Source organism: Aegilops tauschii, chromosome 7, assembly GCF_002575655.3.
Source record: "Aegilops tauschii subsp. strangulata cultivar AL8/78 chromosome 7, Aet v6.0, whole genome shotgun sequence".
Lineage (NCBI taxonomy): Eukaryota > Viridiplantae > Streptophyta > Magnoliopsida > Poales > Poaceae > Aegilops > Aegilops tauschii.
Window position 1 is genome coordinate 140,024,349 of NC_053041.3, and position 19,179 is coordinate 140,043,527.

The window sequence follows — 19,179 nt, forward strand, 5'->3', positions numbered from 1 at the left end:
GTCTCCGACGCCGGCACGGGAGCTTAATGCACCCGGGTGTACGCCGGCCAGCACCTCTGCAGCAAGCGGCCCCTCCGTCAACTGCACGCCCGCCGTTGGCGGTGCCTCGACATTAGCCGAGCTCGACGCCATCATCACGGTAACTAATTAAGCCTCTCTCGGCCGAGGACTTCATCTCCTTGCCTTTGACTGGGCATCCCTAATGCCCTACATGTTTTCGCAGGGCGCCGCCGATGTTCCGTGCACTCTCCTGCACTTCGTGAACAACGAGTTGGTCGATGTCGCCAAGGGCAAAATCGTTCAACCGGGCAACCCCTTGTTCCACGGTACCCAGATGCCACCCAACTTGTTTAGGGTTCAACTGGTTCGGGTGCTGCCAGGCTGCGACGAGGTGTTACCTCCGATTCAACCCATGGGGGCCGACGATGATGACGTGATGAACCTCAGCGCCTGCCTGAGCTCGCCCCTGCTTTGGCCGAAGAGCCAGATTCGTTTGGGGGCGGGGGACACCACCCCAAATACAACACCGCCAGTCGTGCCGGCGCCAAGTCGGCCCCATGGCAAGACCGCCGCAACGGTGCCGGACATCACTATGCCACTGGATCCAAACTTGCATATGGCACAGGATCAGAACAACGACGACGACGATACATTTGCCAACGTCGATCAGTACTTTGCCGATCATGGGGATGGTGGCGACTTCATGGGGCCTCCTTCTCAAGAACCCAACCCAACAAAAGACGTGTGCGATCTAGCTGGTACCGCGGAGAAGCCAAGTTGCAACAGGCGTCGTCTGCAGTTCAGCTCTCAGGAGACGCCTCCAGCTGCCGACTTCACCGAGCCTCAGATAGGCGAGGTGCCAAATATGATCAGCCCCAACACACTCAAGAAGGCGGTCTGTGAGCAGAACTCGGTCCCATTACAGGAGATCAAGAAGAAGGCACGCAAAAGAAAGACTAACAAGGGTGCGGGCCAGCCGGCACCGAGTACGATCCGTGCTCAGGACGGGCCACCTTCAACTGCGGATATCTCGAGGAGGGTGCATGTGGCGGGTAGGCCGATGCTACCGAGAAATATGCTCGATGCTGCAACCGGTGCTATGCGGAGTCTGCATGACAGTGTTCTTTCTTTGGAGAAGCGGCGTCTCCGAGAGAAGGATGTGGCATACCCGGTTTTCGCGGCCAAGGTGCCAGAGGGCAAGGGCTTTGTGGATAACTCCATCGGGGGTACGATCGTCCTGCGGTTTGATGACATCCACGCTATGTTGAACCTTCATCTGCTGCACTACACCTTCGTTCGGCTATTTTCGCTGAGTATGGAGATGCGGATCATTCGCGACAAGACCCCGGACATCGTGATAGTCGACCCCTTCTACATGCGTGCCAAGATCTTGGGCAGCGCTGGGGACCGGCAAGTCGCGAGTTCTTACCTCGAAGGCGTCATTCTGGCAAACCAAGATAAGGACAACTTCCTCGTGCCTTACTTTCCCGAGTAAGTCCTCCCCTCAACCGCCCCGTAACATATGAATTCTTAGATTTCGATCGTTTTTCTTTTAACATTCCGTGTTTTCTGCAGTGACACACATTGCACGCTCATCCTCCTAAGCCCCAAATATTCCATGGCCACGTATTTCGACCCGGACCGTCAGTCGAACGTAGACTACACAAATGTCAAGAAGGTTCTTGATGATGTTCTCCCCGGCTACGTCAAATCTGGAGGCACCTTCACCAGGCCTATTCGTAAGTACGGCAAGCACGTGTTCTCCCACAACACGACGTTCTGCTGCGTCAAGCAGCCGCCTGGCGGTCAGAAGGGTGCCTACTACGCCATCCATCACATGCGGGCGATCGTACGGGACCATCATCAACTACTGCTACCGAGTAGACTCAAAGATTGGGCCGCGAGCGTGTCGGCAATCCAGGACGCGGACATCAGACAAGAATTCTTTCGCATCCAGTCGGAGTTTGCGGAAATCATCCATCAAGATGTCCTTCGTACCTCGGGGCAGTTCTACCTCAGAAATCAACCGTCCAACAATGACATCGACACAATCCTACAAATGCAGGCTGACAACGCCCGTGGTTTCATGACTCCCACGATAGACGGCGGCTTCATCCACGCTCCGGTCCCTTGAGTCCAGTCGAAAGCAGTGATGCTGTGTCTAGTTCTGAAACATCGATTGGCTCATGTTGTAATTAAACTTTAATGAACTTGTAGTATGTCTCTTTGGTTTTGAGAGTCCTTCAACTTAGATGTAATCGATGCTATTAATGTCTTGCTTTTCTCTTCCGATCGTTCTGTTGCATACTTATATATTGCTTATGTATTGTCTGTGAATTGGTACTACCGTTTCGTTTGGCTACTGCATAGTGATGCCGTGGTATGTCGTGTACAAGGGTAAGGTTCCCGGAGTCTACGACGACTGGGAGGAGTGTCGGAGATAGGTTCACCGATTCAGCGGTAACAGTTACAAAGGGTACGCCACTAGGGCCGAGGCCGAATCTAGATACGCCCGCTATCTAGCGGGAGAGGGGAGGGAGCGTTGGAGGAACCGGATGAAGACGAGTTTCATCGTGATGATGCTCATCATGATGACCGCAGCTCTCTTCTATGTGATGGTAGTTTAGATGATCGATATCGACTTGTAATGTGAAGACAAACTCGCGGTCTCGAGACTTGTAATATAATGATTCATACTTATACATTTTGTTCGGTCTTTTCAATTCGGAGACTAATATGATGAATTGTATTCGGAGACTAAAATGATGAATTGTATTCAGAGACTAATCTTTTATTGTATTCGATGAATCTGTTGTTGATGTGTGCTGTCTATATTTTGTCCAATTATACATTTTGTAACCTGTGCAAAAAACAGAAAATAAAAAAAATAAAAAAACCTAATATTCATACTAATGGCGCATCACATCACAGTGCGCCATTAGTATGCCAAAGGATACTAATGGCGCATCACTAAACAGTGCGCCATTAGTATGCCGAAGTTACTAATGGCGCATCCATCTGCAGTGCGCCATTAGTATGCCAAAGCACCTGGTATACATGGCCCCCTGGGAGGCATACTAATGGCGCACTGTAGTATATACTAATGGCGCATCTGGGGTGCGCCATTAGTATACCAGATACTAATGGCGCACCAGTGGTGCGCCATTAGTAAAATATACTAATGGCGTGCTACTAATGGCGCACCACTAATGCGCCATTAATGGCCAGATTAGGTGCGCCATTAGTAGGCCTTTTTCTAGTAGTGCTACTCCACACAAAGACTGGCAAAACTCTATCTCTCCCGTATAGTTTGCTTGCACGGAGTCCCAAAGACTATAATATCAGACCGAGGCACCCAATTCGTCTCCAAATTTTGGGATCACCTACAACAAGCTCTGGGCACGCAACTAGCTTTCAGTACAGCATACCACCCTCAGACTGATGGATAGACGGAATGTGTGAACCAGATCCTAGAGGATATGCTAAGAGCCTGCGTACTCACCTATGGATCCAGTTGGGAAGAGAGTTTGCCGTATGCCGAATTTGCTTACAACAACAGTTACCAAGCCAGCTTGAAAATGGCACCCTTTGAAGCGTTGTACGGGCGAAGGTGTCGTACCCCATTGAATTGGTCAGAAACCGGTGACAGCCGTATCTTCGGCCCAGACATGCTCAAAGAGGCCGAGGAGAAAGTTAAGCAAATCAGGGACAGACTCAAGACAGCACAGAGCCGCCAAAAGAGCTACTATGATCAGAAGCACCGTGAGGTCAGCTTTGAACCCGGTGATTCCGTATACCTCCGAGTATCTCCTATGAGGGGTCTGCAACGGTTCAAAATTAAGGGGAAGCTAGCCCCAAGGTTTATTGGACCATTTTGTGTAAAGGCACGAAGAGGCACGGTGGCCTACCAACTAGACCTCCCCAAGGAGCTGTCAGACGTCCATGACGTGTTCCACGTCTCACAGTTAAGAAAATGTGTGAGCAATCCAGAAAAACATGTACCTCATGAGGACATTGATATGCAACCAGATCTCACCTACAGAGAAAGGCCAGTAAAGGTTTTAGAAGAGTCTGAACGGAGGACCCATCAGAAAACGACAAGATTTTTCAGGGTTCAGTGGAGCAACCACACTGAGGATGAAGCCACATGGGAGAGGGAAGATTTCCTCCGAGCAGAGTATCCATATCTATTTGAGGATCAGCCGAAATCTCGAGGACGAGATTTTTCCTAAGGGGGTAGGTGTTGTGACACCCAAGTTTTTATTTGGATTTTTCAAAAAAGATTTCTATTTTTTTGTCTTGAGGGGGAACAATTTAAATTTTTCTTTAAGAGAACTCTCCCTCTCATATATTTTTCCTTATGGCAAAAGTTTTGTTTGGATTCACCCAAGATCTGCCTTTGGTCTTGGAAGTTCTTACTTTTCATTTGGACTCAAAACAAAATGTTTTTCATTTGGGAAAATAACTTCTGAAAATCTTTTTGAATTTGCACTATGGCTTTTGGAAAGTCCTTTACCACTTTCAACTTTCCCTTCTTACCATGACATTTGTGCAAATCCTCTCCCCAAATCCTTCCCTCACCTTTGGATCATGTTTTTCACCTAATCCAGCAAGTTGAACCTCCCCATGTGATTATTCCCATTCAAATTTCATTCAAACAAATTTCTGCCTTCTATTCTACCACCTGGAGATTTACAAAGGAACTCCATTTTCTGTTTGGACTTTTACCACCAAACTTCTTTCCCCTCCTAGTCCTTTGAACCCTCAACCTGGAACCATGAAGATCCACTAGTCTTCAGTTCAAAAATTTCAAACTACACCTGCTGCAAGTTTGGACCAGATTTGGCAAATTTGGTGAAATTCATTCAAAACCTTCTCCAAAAATTCCAAGTAAATTCAGGCAGCCCCTGGGTGCTTTGAGTGGTCATCTCACCAAGTTACAGCTCCAGAAAAATTTATCTCATAGCCAAAACCTTCTGTCGAACACCTGTAGTGCACTGTCTTTGTCAAAGTTCAGAAAGTTCAGAGATTCAGTTCAGTGCTCACTGTCGTTTTCTTCAGAGATGGACATCGATCTCGCTAGTGCCACCGCGTCGCCTTGCTCCTCGTCCTCGCCCCCTTGTTCCTGCACCGCACGAGTGCCTGGCACCTTGCGGGCGTCGGCGACGAGCAGCAGAAGGTGCGCCACCCCATGACCAACGCCGGCGGCGGCTTTGCGGGCGCCAGCGGGAGACACGGCGCCGACGACGCCACCCAGCGCCGCCCAAACCACCGGAGCTCGCCGCGTGGCCTTCCACTCCCCCGAACGCGCTGCCGCTCTCGTCGTGAACCGCAGGGCGCGGAGCGCGCTCTCCGCCGCCGTTGAGCCCGTGCGGTCACCTCACCGTGGACCGACGCCATTACGCCAAGACCGACCCCGTTTAGCTGCAAATCGAGTCCAGTAACATCCACTGATGCTGCCCGACCGCTCAAACCCCCTGCCAACCCACTGCTCCGCCATAATCGCTCGCCGGAGATTCACCGTTCACGGCCATCCCGTCGATCTGCCTATAAATAGGGGCCCCGAGCTTCAACTCGAGCACCCACCAACCCTGCACTCCCCCTAGAGCACGCCTAGCCACTGGAAGAGCCCCGAGGAGGTCTCCTTCCTCGACTCCGGCCGCCGCGACCCGCCACGGGATCCAGCCCGATTCGCCCCCGTGTGTGCTCCTCCGCCTCCATTCTCTTGCCGGTAGCTTCACCATGCATCCCTCTTTCTGACCCGCACTTCAATTTGAGGCTTGCAGCCCTCCACCGGAGTTCCCCATCCTCACCCGAGCCACCGTCCGCCGGAGAAAGTGTCGCCGTCGACATAGTGCTCCCCGTTGGACGAGTCCACCACCCACCGACGCGGAAGAGGACGCTGAAGCTCTTGGTACCCTCCGTTTCTCCTAACTCGCCGTGGTTCGACGCCGACGTCCACCGCAGTCTTCGGGCGCCGGCGAGATTTTCAAACCTGACATGTGGACCCCGCATGTCAGCCTCTGTTCTTTTATTAATGAACCGTTTTCTGTTGGCGCCTTCGGGCAAAATATGTTTCCTCCTTTGCGCTTGCGCATTCCCAGCCGAAGCGTTTTCTGTTTTCTCAGTTAAAACCCTGGAACTTTTCTGTTTCATTACAGATAAGTCCCTGGATAGAAACCTTTATAACTTTTTAATAAAAAGGTATTTTTGAGTGATTCTTTTTCTGACAATCTTCAAATTTTGTCTAGTTTTTTTATGGGATTTATTTGAAAAATAATTGGAAAAGTTTCTGTGTATGTGTTGGTTTTCACGTTAGTGCCCGTTTCGTGATTTGCCGTAGGTTCCGGGAGGGGTGACGGAGCCGCGAACTTCGCCGAGCTAGACTCCGACTTCTCCAAACCAGGCAAGCATGTTTTGAACATTTGATATGACAGGTGTTTTGCATGTTCACGTGAGAGTTTGTGTGTGGCATATGAGTGTCGGTAAAAACCTCGTTGCTTGTTCGGCAACGACCCGGTTGTCCCAAAGTTGCGTTGACCTCTGTTGAGAGGTGGCCTAATCATGTGGTGACATGAAGGGCAGCAGGGTGGTACTGTTGTTGCATGCCAGCCTTGCGCCATCCGTCTTTCTTCGACGTTAACGTGGTTGGAGCCACATTATCGATCTTTTCCCGCATGTTCCAAAGTTGCGATGATCTCTGATGAGAGATGGCCTAATCATGTGGTGACATGAAGGGCAGCAAGGTGGTACTGTTGTAGCATGCCAGCCTTGCGTCATCCGACTTTTCCGACGTTAACATGGTTGGAGCCGTGTTACCGTCCCTTCCCCTTTCCGTGCTACCACATGTCTCATTGCCAGGATGCGGTTTAGTAAGTTGGTAACCTCTTTCCGTGTGCACACCAAACAGAGAGGCCGGGATGATGGTACCTTGGCCCAGGATTAAAGCCAGTCATTCGGTCAGGGGGCATGAGTGTCTCCGGTTGGGACCGAGAGGGGGGGCACCCCCTTGAGCGCGCGTATATAAATTTGATCCCATGCTACGCGAGGTTGTAGCCTCCCCGTCTCAAGGTTTTTCTTGAACGTCGCCGAGGGTGATCCCTGGCTTCGGATGGTTGAATTGGGTGTGTACTGGTTAGACGTGTTTCCTCCAAAACACCGCAGACAGAACTAGTCCCTTTGACTACTGAAATCCGTTGGCTGTGGTTAAGTACAAACTCTGCAGAGTCAATTCTTTCCAAATCATCGTATCCATGATCAGTAGTGTAAACATTATATCCATATCTATCCGTGTGAAAAACTTGTCCCCGGTGAACAAGCTCTAGTGGTAAAATTTCAGATTTATTGTTATTCCAGTGGATGGACTAACTTTATTTTGTGTCTCATGCCTGTGATAATTTATGTCTCCGAACTGTTGTAATAATGAGATGTGATATAAGCCCTTTAGGTGACGTCGCGCAGACGTCCGACTGTGGCGTGTACTCGTTTCTCACTTTCGATATAAGCCCTTTATGTGATGTCGCTCAGACGTCCGATTGCGGCATGCACTGTCTTTACTTTCTGTTATAAGCCCTTTATGCGGTGTGGCCCCGACGCCCGACTGTGGCATTATTATTCTGCATTTACCTCTCGAGGAGTCTTTCAGACACTCGTTTGGCACCCGCATTATTATTCCGCATTTTCCGCTCGAGGAGTCTTTCAGACACTCGTTTGGCACCCGCATTATTATTCCGCATTTTCCGCTCGAGGAGTCTTTCAGACACTCGTTTGGCACCCGCATTATTATTTCGCATTTTCCGCTTGAGGAGTCTTTCAGACACTCGTTTGGCACCAGTATTACTATTCTGCAGTTTCCGCTCGAGGCGTCATTCAGACCCTCGCTTGGCACCCAGTATTTATTTATGTCTAATCGCACTGGTTAACTTATTCATGTGCTTCATGTTTACATTTGTTATACCTTATGTCCGAACTGTCTTGCGAGTACTTTCATAGTACTCACCTGGCTTGTTGTTTTGGCCAGATGTTGACGAAGGTGATCTCTTGGATGGAGAGTTAGATAGCGCGTCCGACGCCTAGAGGAGTCCCAGTCAGTCCCGCGCGATCCCGGATATTGGTCACTTGTATTGTATACGCTTCCGCCACCCGCAATAAGTCTCCTCGAGCCTCACTCCGACGCTCGATGAGTTGTAGTCTTCTGGAATCATATCACTCGCTTCGCGATGATATTTGCACCACCGTTATTATCGTGAGTTAGAAGTTTGCCACCCTATCCGCCTTATTGTTTTATCGGCGTGCCTGTAATAAATTATTGGACAGTCTCTGCTCAACCTGGTGTTATATTTAGTACTCCTGGTATTTTTTTTCTGTGACCAAGATTATTGTCTACCAGTAAGAAGGAATTCTTCTTCGCTGGTCCGTAAAAGGGATTGGTCTCTCAATAATTATTTTATTGAAAAACCGGTCGTGACAAACTGGAACAGGAACCATGGAAAAAGGCAAGAAAAAGGAGAGAAAAGGATCGCGTCTAGGATTCCAGGTTCTTCAGAAAACGGTGAGGATGGCTTGTGAACTGAGACAGCGGCAGAAAACATGGAAGCGCACGGTCATGCATTCTGCCTTGGTAAAATTATTAAAATGACTCGAGAACAGAAGCCCCCAATGGAGGAAAGAACGCATCAGGTGTGCACATAAACTAGTCTGATCTAATCTGAAAACCCACCACACCGGGATCTCTGAACACCAACGTATACACACCGACTGACCCCGGCCCCTGTTTATTCATTCAACGGCAATGAAAAACTGAATCTTTCAACGGTATGTACGCCACCAATCTCACAAAAAAAAAAGCAATCTACAGGAGAACGAAAGCAAAGTCGGCAACAGATTTCAACAGAAACAAATCCATATTCTTCGACGCTGCGTGCTCCGTGCGCGCGCATGCGCATGAGCCGCTTCTTCCTCGAAGATCACATGGCGCCATGGCGGGCACTCTACGTACTACGTCGACAGTGACGAGTCCGCGGCACCTCATTTTCAATCCTCGTCGCGCATTGATTCCTGATCGACCCGCTAATTAATGCGGTATGTGCCGCGCGTTGACGTTTGGTGGCGCTCCGATGCGACCATCCGAGAGTGGACGGCGCGCCGAGACGACCAGCGATCGAATCCCGCCGCGCTCTTTCAGACTCGCCGGACGATCGCCTTCTCCTCCTCCGGCTCCTCCTCGCTGTCGCCGTCGACCCTGCCGCCGAGGCAGTCGAAGCGCACGCTCCCCTTGGTGGTGGCCGAGCCCACGACGGACCCGTCCGGCGCCTTCTCACGGACGGTTCTTGGCAGCGGCGGCGCCGTCGGGGTCGTAGGGGCGGGCGCTCCCACCGGCTCCGCGTCCGGCGCCCTCCTCGAGGCCGCCCAGAACGGCACCCTGGAGGAGAACGTCCTGGCGATGAACGACGGCCACCGGTCGGACCGGCCGATCCGCGCGCTCCGCGCGCCGGCGTCCCGCGCCACCGTGCGGCGCAGGCTCTCCTCGCCCGCGGCCACCATGTCCCTGCGCACGTGCTCCGGGAGGCGCAGCGTGAACCGCTCCAGGTCGCCGTCGAACCGGGCCGAGAGGGAGTGGCCCGTCGAGTGCGCGCGCGAGAACGGCCGCCCCGACCGCGACCGCACCGCGCGCCGCAGGCTGCCGATCCGCTCCAGCTCTGCCGCCTCCCTCATCCTCTCCTCATGCGCCGCGCCGTCTCCCTCGGGGTCCATGTCGATGGCCACCTCCGGCGCCCGCTGCTCCTCCGCACCGGCGCTGTTCTCTTCAGCCGCGGCCGGGGCCGGCTCCTCGGGGGCGAGGCTGCAGCGGCAGACGGGGCAGGTGACGTGGCCGGCGAGCCACTCCCCGATGCAGTCCGGGTGGAACGCGTGGCTGCACTTGGGGAGGAGCCGGAGCTGGTCCCCGTCCTCGAACTCGCTGAGGCAGACGGCGCACTCGAGCACGGCCGTGTCGTCGCCGTCCTTGTCCCGGAGCGCCCTCGCCTCGGCGTAGGTCATGGCGGGGAACGAGGCGACCACCTCCGGGTCGAGCCCGCGCGGCCGGGCCTGCTGCTGCTCCTGCTGCCGCGACAGCACGAGGAACGCGGCGGCCGGGATGGTGGGGGAGTTGCCGCGGCCGCACTGGCGGATGTAGATGGAGAAGAAGCCGATGAAGAAGAAGGTGGCGATGAGCGCGACGAGGAGCACCACCATGGGCGCGCTGAAGCTGGGCGGCTTCCTCGCGCCGTACACGACCCCTCTCCTGCCGTCGCCGTCGCTCTTCCTGTCCCACGGGTCGTCGTCCGCCTGAGCGACCGCGCCAGCCGCGAGGACGAGCGCGGCCAGCAGCAGCGCATGGCGGCGAGACTTCGGCGTCGGCGTCGGCATCGGCGCGTTTCTCGGTGCCGCGGGCGCGCGCGCGCTGGCGTATAAAAACGAACTGGCGAGGGAAGCAAGGCGATGTAGCGAGGCGTGCGTGGCTAGTTTAGTATACTTTGCGACCGGAACGCGTCTGGTTGTGGCGGCGTCTGGTGGGGGCGTGCCGGCGTAGGGATTTGTTGGGTTTGGGGCGCCGGGGCGGTGGTTTCTTGCCACGCCCCGCGACCATCCAGGTGTCGTCGTGCGTGCCGGTGCATGGGTTGGACTTTGGAGTTTGCGTCTGTGGCGCTGGACAGAACACACACGCACGGCACCAGATAGACCGACAAGGGGTGCTTACTTGACTCCTGGAGGCTGGAGAACGTACGTAGTACGCACGGTCGGTGATGCAAAACTGGCAAGCAAGCGACGTGGCTGTGGCTCCTAGCGAACACACCAGGTTCCAGTCTCGACGTGCGACTATCAGATTCAGATCAATCTAGGTCGATTCACAATACAAAGCAAGGGCGGCAACCATTTGCAGCCCCGGCAGCGTGCCGAGACCGCAGCGAGACCAGCAGACTAGCTTGCCAATGGGACCTGGTCTGGCCGTGTGCCATACGGGCCAGTCCGCAGCTCAGTTCACCGCTCGCCCGGCCGCCTCCGACGAAAATGCTTTTTGTTCTTCATCAGAAACAGAAAAAATACTCAAAGTCAAAACTCCACACTTGGACCAGCTCAGTCCCTTTCCCCCGAAAATAAAGAAAAATCCACACTTGGACCCGGACGCACGGTATGGTACCGTTGAGCTCGAATCACGACTGTTGTCTCGTTCCACACCTGTCCCCGTGAATACGGTAGGGAAAAAAAATGTGTGCTGGGTGTGCCACCATCTCTGACGACAACTTGCCAGGGACCAAGGCAGATGCCAGCAGTCCTGAACTTCATGGTAGTACATTTTGTACCCTGTTGAATTGGAGTGGAACTTAACACAGCTGAAAAGTGAGTGGATGCCGTCCGGTTTTTTATAAATTAACTGGCAATCCTCTTCTTCTTAATTAATCGACGAGGTAAAAGTTTTACTTTCATTTTAAAAAAGTGAGTGGGTGTTTCACTTTTTTTTTCAAAAAAAGAGGCAAGTCGTGTTTCCAAACCTCTCAATCCAAAAATGTAGGGTTTAATACCCCGCTAAAATATATATGTAGGGTTTAATATGTATTTTGACGAGAGAGGACCGAGTGAAAACTAAAACACCATCCGTTTTGACCGGCGGGCTCATGCAGCTTCTCCAAGCTCATGTAACTTCATTTCTGGCTTTGGGCCTCGCCGGGTTGAAGCTCTGCTACGGTGGCACAACATTCGGGGCCGAGACGGCCCGGGCTGCCTATATTTGCTAAGAGTTGCCCCTTTTAGAGCAAAGATAGGCTAGCGGGTGATTTTTTAGGGATCCAAGGCTATAATTTTGAGTGATTATAAATTTGAGGGGTCTACTAGCTAGGTGTTAATTCTCCAAACGTGAAAAATTCGTTCTAAATATAAATTTCAGGGGATCTGCTACAGATGCATTAACATATTATAGACTTTCTAAGTAATACATTATAATTAAATCTTGCATATATCCTACATACATCTCTACTCCTAATGACATCTCTACTCCTAATGTCTCAGTTGATAGTCTCCGTCCCACGGTTAATTTTCGTCCCATCTTTTCTGGTTTATTTTCGTCCTCCCTCCCACCTTGCAGGTAGAGAGGTCGACAAAAAAACTCCCAGCGACCCCTCCACGTCGGTCGAACCAAGGGCAAACCTCCCGTCGCAGAAAGGGCGGAAAAAACCTACGAAATTAAACCAGCGAAAAAAATCTACGAAATTAAACCAGCGAATCGGTCGCACGAGGCCCCCTGCCCTCGTGCGAGAGCGAGAACCACTCGCACGCACGACTCGTTTGTGTAAAGGAAAAAAACACGACCACAGGAGGAGCACGGGCTCGCCTCCTCTCCCTCTCGCCCACTAAGTCATCGCCGCCGCCACCACCACGCACGCCGGCCGCTTCCAGCGACCTCCGGCGCCGTGCAGCACGCCCCCGAGCTCCCCACCGTCCGCGCCTCCCTCCCCTCCGGCCATATTCTCCGCTCCCATCCTCTACCGCCCGCTCGCAACCCCACCACCATGGCTAGGGTTTCGGGCAGGGCTTCGCCGGAGCCACGAGCGCGACAACAGCGGCGGTGGCTCGGAGCCACGACCGTGAATGCCGGAGCCCATCGAGTCGCGCAAGCACCCCAACTGCTTCCTCCAGTCGCCCCCCTCCATGGCTACATCTTGGTGAGATCCCTTCCACCCAAGCCTCTCCCCCTTTCCTTTTTTAAACCGATTCCCAATTCCTTGATCAAACCATGGTCCTCTGCTCCTGCAGGTCTCGCTTAGCTATCAGTACAGTGCAGATTGGTTTCTCTATTCAATTGATTTGGCTGTCTATGTACTACCTGAATTCCAAGAAAGAAGTCCACATAACCCCCTAGGACTTCACAAACCAGCCAGTTTACCCCCTAAGTTTTAAAACCGGGTATCTAACCCCCCGTTCATTCCTAAACCAGGCGAATCACCCCCTAGCACGGATCAGAGTGGTTTCGTAGGCGGTTTTGTTGACGTAGCAAGGTGCAGCTCGTTTCTGATCTGCACCCGGCCTTGTCCACATCCTCCTCCGGGCACGAGCGGCGTTGTGCCACTCGCGGTGCTCACCGAGTCCCATTCTTGTAATTGTGTGCATCTCGACGCCACCCTCCACCTCCACGTCTCCAGGTTTCCATGCACACTCGGAAGGCATCCTCTCCATCAGGCGGACGACATTGTCGAACCTGCCGCTCTGGCCCGGCGCATGCCCCCGGGGTTCGAGGGATCCTTCTGGACGTCTACACCGTCGCATCCGTGCTGCGCAGTCGCGGCTGCGCGCTGGGGTGCACCCACCGTACAACCCGCCAGCTGACGCAAGTACTGGCAAGAGATCATCCATGTACTACCATCGACCAGTGGCTCTTGTACTCAAGCTCTCTGAGGCGGACGGTGGTGGGGCGGTCGTGGTCGTCTACGATGGTGACAAGCAGGACATGGGTGCGGGAAGCAGCGAGGAGCAGCGTATTTGTGGATGTTGTCCAGATCGCGCGTGAACGCAAGCTCAGCCGAAGACAATACACAAGTATATAGCTGCTGGATCGATTCCCTCCTCGACAAACACACACATACACACAAGACAACTACACAAGTACGTGCCACCAAGTCTGAGACGGACATGATCACAATTCACACAACCTAATCGTGTTTAGCTCTAATAACCAATAATGGATGTCGACAGCTGCCGGCGGCAGCCGCAGGCGGCACGGGTGCCAGCTCAGTAGGCGACGGTGCAGTGTTGTCCCGGAGAACGAAGCGGACGCTCGCCGGCAATAGGCTGCCGAGGCGACTACGGTACGGCAGCGCACGAGAAACTGCAAGCCGAGATTGCATGCGAGCCAAACGACAGTCAGTGTGCTTGCTTTCTGGAGCACGATGCCTAACGAGGAGCTGGTGCTTCACAAGGAGCCGGGAGCCTTGCCAATTTGCCATCCCATTACACACCATAATTTTTTACCGGAGGCGGAGGCCGATGAAAGGCAATTCGTGAACCACAGGCTGAGCTTCCTCGTGGCCGGCTGCTGGCTGGTGCTGCTGCCTACCAGTGCCTGAATGACGCAAGTAGTTTGGGTGCGATGACCTGAGCAACATGCGACGGGAGAAAGCTGGGCGGAGGAACTGTATCGACGAGACGACAACCTCGCACCCACAACCTTTCCACTTCACCCAAACCGCCTGAAAAACCACTCTGATCGGTGCTAGGGGGTGATTCATTTGGTTTAGGAAAGTACAGGGGGTTAAATACCCGGTTTTAGACCTTAGGGGGTAAACAGGCCGGTTTGTGAAATCCTAGGGGGTTAAAGTGGACTTCTTTCGAATTCCAAGGGAACCAACTTACATGGCGTAATGGATGGAGATCAGTAGATGTTTTCCTGATCTGTTCACTTGTTTTTGATAGTTCCCGTCAGATTACAAGCATGGGCTTTGTGCAGTAGGCAGAAATCTTTTTGTAATCAATCAAAGACAATGCGAACGTTTACTGAAAACTTTGTAAGTGTTGATCCTATGAATTGCTTTGATTGGAAGTCCAACGATGATCTCATCTTATTAGGAACTCATTTTTCAAACATATGCATTGGTAGTTTTTATCTCTTTGCTTTTGCGTTCTGAACATACTGGATTGCACTCTGTAGGAGATGGCACAGTGCTGCAAACAACTCATTATAGTAGTTAGCAAATGCAAATCATTGTATATTGTTAGTTATGTGTCTTTTCATATGAAATACTATTATTTTGGGGAAAGGAATCTGGCTGAGTTTTAATAAAACACCTCAGATTTTGTATGGTGAGATTGTCTTCAGCAAACAAGATATGTATTGTTATTGGGTTCTTTTATTTTTGTTCTAGGTGTTATTGGGGAGTATTTTTTCATGGTTGGAAACAAGATGTTGCTGGTGTTGGAGCCCGCAGAGAAGGGTATTATATTAGTCTACTTACTTCTGAAGGTGCACTAGAAGATAGTGGATGTCCAGATTCTTTGGCCTCAGAAAGGTGGTGATAAAAATCCTGAAGTATTGTCAGCATTTTCCTCTAAAAATGGAAAGGGCAAATAAAGAAGGTACATAGCCGTGTTCATTGTCATGGAAAATTATTATTCTTTTTGTTATCCTGAGTAGTTGTTGGACGTTATTTGTCTCTTTGAAAAATGTTATTGTAGAAGTCTTGATCAATATTCTCGTGTTACTGTGATGTAGTAGACAAATTTTTATGCTTGGACATTTTTTACTTTTCTTATAGCAACTATTGCTCTGAAATGCTTTGCTGGTCTCTTACTTCTATTGATGGAGAAGAGAACACATTTGGGTACACCCACCAGGACAGTTCTACATTTATCTTGCTTTGGTGTTGCAGTTCGTTTGGGTACTGTGATGCTCAAAGTTCTATCTTTTTCAATGCTTGCATATGCCATTGTGATACAAGAGTACTGCCAGATTTTACAATGTTCATGATTTAGATTGACCATGATTGATACTGTTGTTTAAGATCATAAACTTTGTCATGGTTGATTAATAGGCACAGTTGATTTTAGTTGCAGACCCTAAGATATCAAGAAAGCACAGCTACAAATTTAGAACTAGGATGTAGTTTTTCATAGTTTCTGTCAAGTATGCTTATTTGCAATCTAGGATCACAATTGTAAGGTTAATCCTTTTAGTCGTGTAGCGTTGCAAATCTCGGCTCTTGAAAATTTTCCTACCATACCAACACATTAGGTAGGATTTTCCTTATTTTGTAATGAGCAAACAAAAAATGTTGTAAATATAACAAATAATTATGCGCAGTAGTACATGGTTGGAAATTCCTTTCTTGTTCAATGCATATTAGAGTAGAATTTGTACTGTTTGGTATGCATTCACAATCAACATGGGGTGCTGAAGTAGTGTAAATTGTTTGAAGTTGCTTTTTGGCCAGTATATATAAGGATGGAGTACTGTACTGTTTGGTGTGCCTTTTTGGTCTGTATCGTTGAATCGACACCCTTAAGCTCTTTTTGGTTTCTATTATCCGTGAGCGCATATGAGCATCGATGGAAACTATTCTCGGATGAAATGTGAGCCTTGGTGTACATATGAAGGAACTTATATTTTTTCAGCATCCGGGGGAAGTTTTCCTGTTTTGGTTTTACAATTTCGATTCTTTCCTTCATCTATTGATGGTGAACATTAACACACGTAGTTGTATACATATTTTGAAAATCTGAAGCGGTTTTAACATTTCACATCATGATATTGTAGTTTACGGTACTAAGCTTGACGCTGCTCGGTGTGTTGTTCTTCGTCGGCGTGGAGCTAGCTGTCGCCGCTATGGTACATGTACCTGTTGGCTCCGCTTGACGTAGTTCGCGATGGACATAGACATGGGAACATCACGACGGAGATCTTCCACTTCAACCAGCGGTTCTGGGGTGACTGTGGCGGTCGGCCGGTGACCAAGCTCAAAATCTGGTTCAGCGTCAACGGTGGGCTGCGCTCCAGTGCGAGGGGTGGTGGTGGCGCTTCGAGGAGGAGACAGCTGCGAGCCTTCGTCGGTTGCTTTGTGTACTTCTACTTTTCACTCTCAGAATCAATTCGCGATTCCATGGTGAGTCATTACCAACCAAATTATGGTTGGTTCTGCTCTAGGCAGCAGATCAGGAAGCAACAAGCCCCATCTCTCTGGTGCTCCAGTAGTGGATATTGCTGAAATAGCTAAAGGATTTAGTTGTAACACTTTCTCTGAACTTTACTCAACAAGCAAGTTTTCCAAAAATTGAAGTCGAATTTTTTCAGGGTTCCTGTACATATACACAAATAGTGGGAAATTAAAAGCCCTTAGATATTGTTGTGCTCTTTTGAAAAGCGGGTTTGTGGGGTTCAGCTCACATGCAGGGTTCCCTGCAGGAATTACGGTGCAGGGCCAATAAGAGGCTGTTATGTGTCATTGTGGGCCTACACCTCCAAAATTATCCTTGTACTGATGCTTCGATCACGTACGGTCTTGCTGCGTCGGTCCTCACTGCCTACACGAAAGTGATACAGAGTGGCTTCTTTAGGTCGTATCTACAGAAAGAAACACAAGAATTATTGCTAGCCGGCACTGTTTCTTTCTATGGCCGGTGGCCGCTGGGCTGTCAAATAGCGTAGATGCCGGCGACAATAGAGAAGAGGGCGCACAGGATTAGAAGTAGCATGACACTGGTGTCATCAAAATCACGTCGTTTCAGTTCTTCCATTCCTTGGCTTTGAATTATTGGGATTGTTGATCTAGAGTGAATTTGTGTTGTTCGTTAACGTGGTGTTGACTGCTGTGGTTTCACTCTATTGTGAATTTGTGATTGTGTGCAAAGGGGATACACGTTCTGTTGAGGAATGCAGTATTTCAAAAAAATTCCTACGATCACGTAAGATCTATCTAGGAGATGCATAGCAATGAGCGGGGAGAGTGTGTCCACGTACCCTCGTAGACCGAAAGTGGAAGCGTTAAGTAACGCGGTTGATGTAGTCGAACGTCTTTGCGATCCAACCGATCAAGTACCGAACGCACGGCACCTCTGCGATCTGCACACTTCAGCTCGGTGACGTCCCTCGAACTCTTGATCCAGCTGAGGCCGAGGGAGAGTTTCGTCAGCACGATGGCGTGATGACGGTGATGATGAAGTTACCGACGCAGGGCTTCGCCTAAGCAGTACAACGATATGACCGAGGTGGAAATATGTGGAGGGGGGCACCGCACACGGCTAAAACAATAACTTGTGTGTCTATGGGGTGCCCCCCTCCCCGTATATAAAGGAGGGGAGGAGGGGGCCGGCCGGCCTCATGGTGCGCCCCCAAGGGGGGAATCCTACTCCTACTAGGAGTAGGTTCCCCCCTTTCCTAGTCCTAATCGGAGGGGGAAGAAAGGGGAAGAGGGGAGGAAGGAAAGGGGGGGGGGGGCGACCCCCTTCCCAATTCGGATTGGGCTTGGGAGGGGGGGGCGCGCACCTCCTCTTGGCCTTCTCCTCTCTCTTCCACCAAAGCCCATGTAGGCCAATTAAGCCCCCGGGGGGTTCCGGTAACCCCCCGGTACACCGAAAAATGCCCGAACTCATCCGAAATCTTTCCGGTGTCCAAACATAGCCTTCCAATATATCGACCTTTATGTCTCGACCATTTCGAGACTCCTCGTCATGTCCATGATCATATCTGGGACTCCGAACAACCTTCGGTACATCAAAACACATAAACTCATAATACCAATCGTCATCGAACGTTAAGCGTGCGGACCCTACGGGTTCGAGAACTATGTAGACATGACCGAGACTCATCTCCGGTCAATAACCAATAGCGGAACCTGGATGCTCATATTGGCTCCCACATATTCTACGAAGATCTTTATCGGTCAAACCGCATAACAACATACGTTGTTCCCTTTGTCATCGGTATGTTACTTGCCCAAGATTCGATCGTCGGTATCTCAATACCTAGTTCAATCTCGTTACCGCCAAGTCTCTTTTCTCGTTCCGTAATGCATCATCCCGCAACTAACTCATTAGTCACATTGCTTGCAAGGCTTATAGTGATGTGCATTATCGAGAGGGCTCAGAGATACCTCTCCGACAATCGGAGCGACAAATCCTAATCTCGATCTATGCCAACTCAACAAACACCATCGGAGACACCTGTAGAGCGTTTTATAATCACCCAGTTATGTTGTGACGTTTGATAGCACACTAAGTGTTCCTCCGGTATTGATACGTCCATTTTTGCATCATGCTTTTATATCGATATTTATTGCATTATGGGTTGTTATTACACATTATGTCACAATACTTATGCCTTCTCTCTCTTATTTTACAAGGATTACATGAAGAGGGAGAATGCTGGCAGCTGGAATTCTGGGCTGGAAAAGGAGCAAATATTAGAGACCTATTCTGCACAACTCCAAAAGTCCAGAAACTCCACGGAAGTCAGTTTCGGAATATATTAAAAATATTGGGCAAGAAAGCACCAGAGGGGGGCCACACCCTGTCCATGAGGGTGGAGGGTGCGCCCCCTGCCTCATGGGCCCCCTGGCAGGCCTCTGGTGCCCATCTTTTGCTATATGAAGTCTTTCGCCCTGGAAAAAAATCAGAAGGAAGCTTTCGGGACGAAGCGCCGCCGTCTCGAGGCGGAACCAA

The 19,179-nt window shown here is 50.7% G+C and overlaps 1 protein-coding gene and 1 long non-coding RNA gene across 3 annotated transcripts; one reads left to right on the forward strand and one right to left on the reverse strand.

Moving 5' to 3' along the window:
- Positions 1 to 8,747: 8,747 nt before the first annotated feature.
- LOC109735132 (E3 ubiquitin-protein ligase ATL31) lies at positions 8,748 to 11,140 on the reverse strand. Its single transcript, XM_020294338.4, has one exon. It carries the CDS (start codon positions 10,405 to 10,407, stop codon positions 9,181 to 9,183), a length of 1,227 nt encoding a protein of 408 aa, XP_020149927.1. The 5' UTR covers positions 10,408 to 11,140; the 3' UTR covers positions 8,748 to 9,180.
- A 1,139-nt stretch (positions 11,141 to 12,279) lies between these two features.
- LOC109735133 (uncharacterized) lies at positions 12,280 to 16,882 on the forward strand. 2 transcript variants are annotated; one of them, XR_012189737.1, is made up of 3 exons: positions 12,280 to 12,698; positions 14,892 to 15,102; positions 16,280 to 16,882. It is a non-coding gene; the product is annotated as an uncharacterized lncRNA (long non-coding RNA). The 2 variants fall into 2 exon arrangements; XR_006667368.2 differs by lacking the exon at positions 12,280 to 12,698 and adding an exon at positions 14,247 to 14,534.
- Positions 16,883 to 19,179: the final 2,297 nt, after the last annotated feature.